Below are 11,794 nucleotides of genomic sequence, written 5' to 3'. Positions count from 1 at the left end.
ATGAATAAATAATAAAATATATAAAATAAGGCATAGTTAATTTTTTATACAGATTTGTGATAATATAAATAAAACAAGAAAAAAAAATCAAATAAACTCATGCAACAAAGATAAAGATGCATTTGTTTATTATTAATCTTATGTAATATCGTTTCAAATTCTTAATTCCAGTATTGTATATAATAATCACAATAATAATTATAATGTCAATGTATACAGGTTATTAGATACAATTTTTATTTTTATTTCCTTCACACGTTGAAGTTTTATTTATTTAAAAACTTTTATTATTTTCATTTTCATTAAACTTTTTTCAGTTTCCTTTTCTCATAAACTCGTCTTGGTTTAGTTTAGTTTTTTTTTTCTTTTAAATCAATTTCAGCACAATGTACTCGTTACAATTTTATTTTTTTTTTTTGCCCTGAAACAATCATCAATTTTTAAACGATACTTCAAAGAGAAAAATCGCGTATGCAGTTTATTATTTTTATTTTATTTATATATATTATTATTTATATATATTCTCATTATGAAATAATCGTATATATTAATTACATTGAATCAGGGCATAATCAGTCGTATTATAGTAATAGTTTTTTTTTTATTTGTGAACACAATGTTTTTACACATGACGTTAAGAAACTTATTTTATTTTTCTGGCCGCGGCACGTTCTTGAGGTAATTACCAAATACCGAAAATTACTTTAATTTTTTTTTTCGTAACAGTCAAAATTATTTTACTTAGTTTTTCTTCATTGATATTTTGTTATTAACTTTTATTTTATTAATTAATGTACTTATTAAAGAAAAAATTAACGAGCAAACTATCATCGGTTCGAAGACTATGAATGATGCATATTTACAAAAGTGTAGTGTGATGTTTTATTTACTTCGTCATTTAATTTAAAAAAAAAATAATCATTTTTATCACTTATTTTATCTATAGAAATGCAGGCGACTTTTTACAACTAAAAAAATCCATGTGAATAAAATTATTTACTTGAATTTAAAAATTATACAATCGAGACTTGACTGATACAAGTTTTTATTTCATTCATTTAGTTTTTGAATTTATTCACGTTTTTTTTTTTTTCTTATGCACTCGAAGCGTTTTATTGAAAATTTAATTTATGATTTCGTTTGAGTTTTTACAGAAAAGTTTAAAAAAAAACCAAATTATGGCGGTATATTTTTTAAATAAATTTTATGTGTAATACTTTTAAATTTGAAACAATAAATTGAACATCTCTTGGCTAGCACTTAGTCTATATTTATGTATACATTTCTGTTATTAACTAATAAATATAAATACTCAATATTATTTATGTGTTTTTTTCTTATTGTTAAATAAAATGTCAAAAAAATATCAATTATTTATTAATAACCTCGATATTCATCATTTAATTAGCCGTTGTATAATTATTTAATTTAATCGCTTGTTACATAAAATAATTAGTAATTAAATCTAAACTCTAATAACTCATTAAATGTAATTCTATACCCGAAAATCATATCGTTTAAGTTTTAGTCTTCATATTTAAATAATAAAAAGTATTATTTATAAATATTTCGGCAGTTAAACTATTAGTGTGATATTTATCATTAATTTAAATCTATCTAGTTTATTTTTTTTTTGTTTGTAAAATTACGCGTTTATCAGTCAGCGATACTAGTATTGCATCTCTTGAAAAGGCAAATTCGCCTTTCAAATATTATGTAAAAATAATTATAGTGTTATTTAGTTTATATTTTTCTCTGTCTCTCCCTCTCTTTTTTTTATAGGCATATACATTAGTCGCAAGAAAATTTATTTTCGTTATTTTTTCTTTATCGATATTAAGATTTTTGGGTACAGAATTAATAATAACGACGTAATATCCGACGATTATTAATAAGTACATGAGTGTGAATGCAGCAGATATCAGACAAATTTTAAATTATTAATAAATAGACTAAATAATTAATAAAATTAAATTTTTAAAAAATGCGCATTTAAAAAATTTTAAAATTAATAAGTGCATTTTTTATAAAAATTTTTTTTTAATTATTCACTCTATTTATTTATAACTTTAAATTTGTCTGATGTTATGTCTGCTACATTCACACTCATGTAAGTACTCGGTTTGTTTTCATTTTATTTTTTTTTATATGCATATATATATTAATTGTTTAATTATAGAAATGTATACATGATTTATTTAAGCGACGGATAAATTTTTAATTATTATAGAAGTATTTAAATGCTGAGGTAAAAGATAATTTGACAGATTTAGTAAACTATAAATATTGCAATATATATGTATATATTTATGATTATTATTAATGATTAAATTTCTGTCAAAAATATTTTACTTGAATTGTTTTTTATTTTATTTTTTTTTAATAATTATATTGATTGTGTCGAAACATAAACTCATTCGAAATCAAATCCACATCCGTAATTAACTGAAGCTACGAGTGTTGACGTGAGGTAAATGCATGCATGACGGGTTACAATAATTCCTAATGGATATCATCGATAATCACCAGAAAATATTAATTAATTAATTAATTAATTAATTAAATATATTTTAAATAATTATTTGCATCGGCAGATCAAAATATCAGCAGGACCTATAGATTTGTATAAAAATATACAAATTATTTTGTTAATAACATCTTCACTGTAACGTAATAACGATTTTTTTATGTTGATTTAATTGATAAATTATTTTTTAACCAGATATTTTATTTTATTTATCATTACGTGAAACTTTATTTACTTGTTTATTTTTATTTATTTATTTATTCTTGTACATTTTTTTTATTTCAATTAATTAATTTTTATTTTCAATCTTTAATTAATTAATAACTAAATTAAAGTAATTATAATTTAAACAATTCATTTAGCATTGCTACCCTGCAAATAGCGAATTAATTTTGATAATAATAATAATAATAATTAATAATCGTAATAATAATAATTATAATAATAATAATAATAATGATAATAATAACAAAAATAAGTCATCGCATCCGTTAAATCGGTAAAACTGATTTGAGTAGATTCGTTTTTTTTTTTAAACTTTTTTTAAAAAATTTTTATTCTTCACTAGTTTTTTTTTTTTAACGCACTGACAATCAAATCGAGCAGAAGTATTTAATTATTCACACAAAATACACACAATCACACATATATATACACATTATTGTTGTACAAAAAAATTATAAAAATTCCAAATAAAAATAAAAGAAAATAATTAATTTTCAATAGTCATTTTCATTAGAATTTAATTGTACGCGTTATTAATTATTCATGTTTTTTTTTCTTTTTTTCGTTATTTAATTTTGTAATTAAACGTATAGCTGTAGGGAAAAAAATTACAAACAATAAATAACGCGTACAATAGAATTTACTTTCGTTTACTTATTTATTTATTTTATTTCTCGTTTATTAATTATAGTCAACACAACTGCTAAAAATTTATTTTTATTGTTTAATTATTCTTAAACAATTACTCATTCGCATCAGGTACTAAGCTAGAAATACATTATAGTGTATCGGACGTGATATATATATATACATGTATATATATATTAGATTTAATGGAAGTTTCATATTGCTTACAAATTAATTAGAAAATAAATTTTTAAATATTCAAATTATATTTTTTGAATTAATGATTTAATTTTAACAAAAAAAAAAAAAAAAAAAAATTATTTAGTTTTATTACAATGAAAAAATTTTATGTATTTGCAATAAATTAAATTTTTTACAAAAAAAAGCTCAGTTTGATTTTTTAAAATCAACTATTGTAAAAATATGATTTGATATTAAAGATTTTAAAATAATAAATATGAGATTTCGTATTTCATTAAAATTTTTTATCAAAAAAGTGTAAATTAATGTAATAAATGCAGGAAAAAAATAATTTATAAAAATAAAAATATTAAATAGGACTTGGATTAAAATCTAATCTATTAATTTGTAAGGTAATTAATTTAATTCAAATTATTAAATTTTTTTTTCACAATCTTGTGTTATTTTGTCTATGATACTGAAGTTAGCTGACGTCAAATAATTTTTGAATTTTTTTCCAAACGATAAATTACGAAAAAAAAATATTTTGAAAAATTGCCCTCTTGTGTTTTTGATTTTCTACATGTGCAAATTTTTAGTTTTATGTTTTTTTTTGTAATTAAAAAAAATCCGAAAATTGTTAACTTCAGGGTCATTTTTTTTTTTTATTAATCATAACATTAAAGAAAAAAATCCGATTGGATTTTTCATTGATGCAGGTAACAATGTAAGTCTTATGCATATTTATTGTGAGTGAGTAAACGTGGATTAGCTTCAGTAATGGAAGCTCCATTTATCAATGAACGTGATATTTATAAACTCAACACACAAGCAAAAAAGTATTTATTTTTTCTTCTCATTGCACATAATTATTATAATAAAAACATCAAAGTCACGATACACTAATAATTTTATTTTCAATCCTCTCTTTTTTTTACCTCTACTACTCAAATCGCGGAAGTAATGACAAACGGAGCGATGACGAACGGCTAAAATCAATGACGATGCGTTGAAAAAGAAATTTTCATTTATTTTTTTTTTAAACCTTTATTCTTTATGCGATACACGTGTATTTTGTTTATTAATTATAAATGTACCTAGGTTTTCGCGTATGATTATATCATTCTTGTTCAATAGTTTATATGTATACTTAAACTTTCTTATCAATGTATTATATTTATATTTATTTATTTAAATTTTATTTTTTTATGTATAAATATGTATTGTTTAAGCCGCAAACCCCAAGTTTGTTTCAAGTCCTTGTTCATAAACAAACTGACGTTCGCACTTGGCGTTGCTAAGGGCATCGCCATTCATACAAAGATATCCAAAAAAAAAAAAAAAATATCACACACACACTTATCTTAATTTGTTTCTTTCATTCTCACATAAAATCTCAATTACACTCGCGCTCTCATTCGTTTACGTAATTCTTTTTTTTTATTATAATAAAACAATAAAAGAATCGAATTTAAATTTATTTAATAATAATAATAATAATAATAATAATATATAATCTTTCTCACACTTAAAAGCTAATCCCTAAAGCTGCACTCTTCTTTTTTTTGTTATTTTTTATTATTTTTATTTTTTACTTAATAATAATAATAATAATAATAATAATAATAATAATAATAATAATAATAAAAATAAAAATAATAATAATCATTCACCTAAGTGTATTGTACAAATAACTAGCATTCAATGCGACTGTCTTTCGCTATTACATTAGCTAATCCATTACATTCGTGACGTCGTGTATAAAACTCTATTGGAGTACATGATTACATTGTTATATTTTTATTTATTTATTTATTTATTTATACGCAGTAGTAATTATCACTTTTTTTGCTCTCTAGGCCACACATTTAGGGATGCCAAGTATTTGTTTTTTTTTTTTATTTAAATTTATTATTTAAAATTATAAATTATTCTTTATTACTTTAAATTAATGATTTCTTAATATTTTTTACTTAATGTATACCGACTAATCAGCTTGAGAAGGTTGATTATAATCGGGCTGGGCCCGAGAGGCCAGTTGGGTTCATCCTCACATAGGCCGTGTCGTAACAGACGGTGCTCTGATAATTCATTAAACTTATTTACCCCTGGTTTATCGTTAACGCCCGACAATGGGCTGGTCATGTTGATAAAAAAAATAAAAAAAAAAACACAACTCAAAAAAAATATACATTTTTAAAATTATAAGTTTTTTTTTTCGTCTACTTAAAAAGTAATTAACATCATTAGCAGCCTCTGCTTCAGTCATGACAGGGTTTTATTAAGCTTCTGAATTCTTGTTATCATTAAATATTTTTTTTAATTGGTAGTAATAAATTACTGTATTAGCACATGGTACAGATCCACGCCGTCTATTGTATTGACAATTGGGATCTTTTTGTTAAAAATCCCAGTGAAGAAATCCATTGACTAACTGACTGTCGTGTTTACATTATTGTAATAATAATTATAATATTAATAATTCATTATTATTATTATTTTTATAATAATAATCAACATCTTCTCCTCTTGTTTTATATTTTCCGTTTCTTCCTGCTTGTTATTCATTTTATTAGTCGTCGTATTATTTTTTTTTCTAATAATTATTAACACATCACCATCGTCATTATTATTATTAATAATAATTATTATTATTATTGTTACTATAATTAATAATTGTTTATTTATATATTTATATATATTATTACGAGGAAAAGTAATGTGAATATAAATAATAAATTCAGTGTATGGCGACCGGGCTTTGCTGAACGCATACGCCAACCATCGGACTGTCTTCTCGTTCAGGATCACGTTGTTTGCTGGTCGTCACCGAGGCTGGTTGCCGTACAATACCGTGTGTGTCGGTGCCCGTGTAACCGTAGTTATAAAAATTTTGCTGTTGTATAATTGGGGATGTCATCATGGCTGGTAGATGAGCCATACCAGGTAGTATAAGGCTGTTATAAGTGCCAAGAGAGCTTTGTAGTCGGGAATTGTCAATTGATTGTATGGACGCTGGCCCGGACGCGGGTCCATCATTTGAGGCTGATGAGGATGGATAGCCGGTGGTAATTACACGACGGCCTGACGAGTGACGGGGTGAAGACTCGCACTCCATCGGTTGATACCCACCAGGCATACCGAGCACTTGCATCAAACTGCTTGTGCTACCGCTTCCCTGTCCTGACATGGTAACCAGTCCTATAAAATTTCAGATACAATTTGTTATTTTATTTGTTATTTGTCTTGCATTACTTTTTATTTTATTCAAATTACTTTGACTTTTCTTTATTACTATGGTTCTATACAATAGTCACCCACTAAAACCGCTAATCGTTAAAATGGAAACATGGCAACTTAAGGGCAAGGGGCTACGATTTAATTTAATAACTAATTATCTACAGGGTGGCAGGCATTAATTTTATTTTATTTATTAATTATTTACTTTTTATATATATATATATATATTTATTTAATATATATATTATAATTTCCTGATATTTTATAATATTTTGACATTTTAAGATGCATTTAATTTATGAATTATTTTTAACCGTAATTAAATTCGTGCTGAACGTGCAATTTATATATTTATGATTATGATAAATAAATAATGATATATTATGATTATGAAATAAATTATTTAAAAATTAATAACTCAAATTTATCTTAAATTAAAATAAACATAAATGTTCAGCGCAATGTGCACTTATGACTTTTTGAAAAAAAAAAATTTATATGAATATGATTAATAAAATAAAAGTAGCAGCAATAATCCTGCTGATAGAGCGCACAATGCAGATAGCTAATTGCATGCGTTGATAGGAACAAAATAATTACTAAATAAAAATATAAACGATGGAATGACCTCACAGTAAATATTTTTACACAAAAATAAATAAATTATTACCACATATATAAATATATTAAACACTAATTACAATTAAAAATGAATTAATCGATGATTAAATTTAAGTGATAAATTTTAATTATAAATGTATAAAAATATAGTGAGGCCACCATCGTTGACGGCACCATAAATATAATCACATTAAAGTTATGGGCTATAAATATGAATCCATAACTCGAATGATTGATAATATATATATTAAATATCATAAATATATATATGATAAGGACAGTTAATATTTAAAAATAAATATTTATATGAAGAGATTAATACAGGCAAGCAAGGCTTCGCTCATTACATCCGAGGCCGAGGGAGACAAATAAGGGTGTCAATAATAGAAGAAAGTGGGAGGCTTTTGTTAATTAATTAATTTTTTACTCAATCGGTTATACTTTTTTTTATTTTTATTTTTTAAATTCATTAGGATTTGTTTGTTAGACAGAACTTACTTATGTTAGTAAGTAAGAATAGGGTTGGGGGCCTAGGACAGGTCGTCGCCGCCCCGCGGATACGACAGTCATCGAGCCACGTACTGTCCCCCCATCATATCTACGGGCAACAACAATTATTTTGTTTAGTTTGTGCAGAAACTAAGCGATAACGTACATTAAACAGCGTTAGCACTTTCATTTCTGATTATTTCTGCACTAATTTTATTATTATTATTTTTATTATTATCATTTATTCATTTTGATTGCCAGTTAAATAGCCAAAGACTAAGAAAAAAATTTAAAAAAAAATAAAGAATATAATAAAAGAAAAAAAAAATAAATAATTAAAATTGTAAAATTATTTTTATTAAATTTATACACTTGTATTTATTTCCTAATTATTTAATAGAAAGTGATAATTTTAGTAGTGAATGAAATATTCCAGCTGCATTGTAAAATTAATTGCTCAACCTCCTGATGATTAAAATAATAAAAAAGACCGTAAATGTATTGTTGTTGTTGTAGTTGTTGTTGTTGTTTATTAATAAGAAAATTTTCTTAAACCGAGTAAACAAAGAGCACTAAAAGTTTTTTCTTACTTTCTGCACAAATCAAAACTCCTATAATTCTGAAAACTCTGAACACGCTGTAAGCAGCTAGTTGGTCATCGATCGTCTCTCGAGGCTGATCCTAAAATTAATAGGAGCCTTTGTCAGAATAATTTTATTTATTAATTAACCGTTTAATATTTATCGAATTCATCTATGATCTTGTTAGGAAATAATCATCATCATCATCATCATCATATTTTCTCCTACTAAAGACTAGACAGTTAAATTATATAATATATATATTATTATTTCACGTTAATTATATTTATCAATTGTTAATTCACATTTAAATCTATTACATATATGATTAATAAGTCAATGACAAAGCACTTGTTTGTTAATATTAATAACAAAACAAATATTCGATTAAATATTAATGATAATTAGTAGGATTATCCTGGCGATTAATTTATTATTGAGGAATTAATAAAAAACATTTTATCGTCTGGCTAATCTGGTCGAGCTTTTGTATGTAAGCAGCATTAAATCCCCCTTAAATCTATCGCGATATTGTAATAATAATAATTATCAATGGTAATAATAAAAATGAATAATAATAAAAATAAAAAAAAATAATAATTATTGAATGCTATTGAAATCAGATATTTTAAAATTGAATATTCAAAATGGCAGTCTTTGGCTGTGAATAGTGTACGCAACGCTTTAGCCATTAATTATTATAATTATTGTAAATATATATAAGTAATTATAAATATTAAATGTAATTTTTTTTATAAATAGTTTGAGTAAGTGGACTGTAAATACTCACCACTGTCCTGGCTCATGGACACAACTGCTGGACTAGTATTAGCACTATTTGCAGCAGCAATATTGGTGTTGGTCCCTTCGTCAGCTGTACGTTTGAAAAAGTTGTGCTGCAACGCGTAATAAGGCGTGACACGTGTTTTAGGATCAAAGTCAAGCATTCGTAAAATTAGATCCTTGAATTTGAGGTAGTCGGATATTGAATGACCAGGTTCACCTAATCTTCTACCACCAGGACCACCGTTTTCAACCCCAAGTATATCGTGTAATCGTCTTGTACCCGGAAGTTTGTACTTTTTACCGTCTTTCGACTTTTTCAATACGTAAGAACCGTCCGTTGGGACTTTGTCAAAGTACTTCCGCGCTTTGTGCGCTTGGTCCAGTATATGCTTTGGTGGCATACCTAACACCTCCACTATTTTGTTCATTTGGTCAACCTTTAAAACATTATTATTAATTTTTTATCATTTAAATAATTTATTTTAAGTCGTTCTAAGACAGCGCCACCACTTTTTAAAAATTTTCAATGACTCGGTAAATTATCAAGCTAATATTCGCGTCCATACTAATATAAGCATTGATAATTTCGCTGTGTTTGGTAGCATGTTATTTTGATCTTTAATATTTTAGTATTTATTTTAATAAACTAATGAGCGCAAACTCAATCAAATTGTAATAATGACTGGAGTGTATTGTGGTTTAATGTTTAGCGAGAACTACATATTATGGTAAATATTGTAGTTGATATTTAGTTGTGATTATATGGTATACCGAATAACATGTGTTTGTTTATAGATGTCGGATGAAGATCAAATAAAATGATCGAAACGCTGCTTAAATAATGATTCTGTTCATCTAAATTATTAAAAAAACCTAATTTTGTATGAGTGTGGATGTAGCAGACATGCGACATTATATGAATTTCAAATAAATAAATAAATAAGTAAATTAAAATAATGGAATTTAAAAAAAGGCGCGTACGGATTTCTCATTGATCGAAATACGCATTTTGTATTTTTTATTCTACTTACATTTTATTTATTTATTCGAAAATTTTTAAAATTTCCCCTTGTCAGTTACATTCACACTCATAATTTTGTCCATTGTCATGCGAAAATTACACAGATTTTCAATGACTCAATTGTCATGAGCGTATCAAAATTTTATCAATTAATTTAAAAGAAATTAAAACATTAATGGAAAAGGGGACAGCGCAGTTGCAATTTTGCTGATAGATTTTTAAAAAAATTATTTACAGTTGATATCAATTAGGAGTTAAACGAAATTTGTTAAATAAATTCAAGTAAAATCTTCATGTCAATTTAAAATTCGAATTTTCAAATTTTTTAAGCTAAAATTTATTCAAAAAATTTTGCTTGGCACCTAATTGATAACAGCTGCAAGTAATTTTTTAAAAAATTCCATATCTCGGCGAAAGTGCTGCTACGTTATCATTTTTCAATTAAGGTTTTAGTTTTTTTCAAATTAATTAATAAAATTTTAGTACACTAATGACATAAGTTACTAAATATTTTTAAAAAATGGGGGGCACTGTCTGAGAATACTCTTAATATACTTAGAGTTCACTATTCCATCATATTAATTAAATTATTTTTATTTTATCAATATTTATATAGTAAACTGTCAAAATACTCTATTGCATAGCTTTAAATTATTTTAAAACAGTTAAATATTTTAATTGCTATTTTTTTTCGACTCAGGAAAAAAACAAATTTACGAGACTATTAAAACTTGAGTATAAATAATAATTTTTTTTCCTTTAAATGTTTCTGTTAATATAAAAGAAAAAAAAAATCATGAATTTTTTCTAAATAACTATTAATAATTTTATTTGTTCAAGTGCTTTTTTTTCATGCATAAATAATAGTAATAGACAGCTGACTTAAAATCTTTTATAAAGATTATCATGAATAAAATGAATTGAAAGTTAAGATGTTATGAAGTATAAAATTTCGGAGTTAAGCTGTACAACAGTTGTACGATAAGTTGAGTAATCAAATGACGTTTCTTACGAATAAGGATCTAGTGACTCAAGAAGTTTGTGGAAATATTATTATGTAGTTGATGATTGTACAAAGTTATTACCTCGTTGGCGCCACTGAACAAAGGTTCGCCTGTATGCATTTCTACTAGAATACAACCAAGACTCCACATGTCTATCGCGAGGTCATATGGGATTCCAAGTAAAACTTCCGGCGACCGATAAAACCTGGATTGAATGTACTGGTATATCTGTAAGTACATAAAACAATTAATACATCAATTATTTTATTATATACTTTTTTTTGTATTCAATCATTGTCTGTCAGTTGATTGACATTTTTCAATTAAATTGTAATAACTATCGTCAATTGAGTGGTGATAATAATAATAACAATTCCGTAATTCCTTTAATAACGAATATAAAAAATCCTGATCGTTAATTAAATTCACCTTAATAAAATAATACAAAGCTATATAAATTAAATAGAATTCTTCCAAAGTATGATAGCAAGTT

At 24.9% G+C, this 11,794-nt stretch overlaps 1 protein-coding gene across 4 annotated transcripts in view; it reads right to left on the bottom strand.

The window, feature by feature from the left end:
- Nucleotides 1-1,592: 1,592 nt before the first annotated feature.
- LOC130669803 (serine/threonine-protein kinase minibrain) overlaps nucleotides 1,593-11,794 on the bottom strand; it is a 52,429-nt gene continuing 42,227 nt past the window's right edge. For all 4 annotated transcript variants that reach the window (XM_057472880.1, XM_057472877.1, XM_057472881.1 and 1 more), the window contains 3 exons: nucleotides 11,383-11,529; nucleotides 9,281-9,713; nucleotides 1,593-6,760 (listed from right to left, as the gene is read on the bottom strand). In XM_057472880.1, the coding sequence (XP_057328863.1) occupies nucleotides 6,300-6,760; nucleotides 9,281-9,713; nucleotides 11,383-11,529 (1,041 nt within the window). In that variant the 3' untranslated portion in view covers nucleotides 1,593-6,299. The remainder of the gene's footprint in view (nucleotides 6,761-9,280; nucleotides 9,714-11,382; nucleotides 11,530-11,794) is intronic.

The sequence above is a fragment of the Microplitis mediator genome, chromosome 6 (assembly GCF_029852145.1).
Source record: "Microplitis mediator isolate UGA2020A chromosome 6, iyMicMedi2.1, whole genome shotgun sequence".
Lineage (NCBI taxonomy): Eukaryota > Metazoa > Arthropoda > Insecta > Hymenoptera > Braconidae > Microplitis > Microplitis mediator.
Note: the sequence above shows the minus strand (reverse complement) of the source record. Positions and strands in the feature narration are given on the sequence as shown.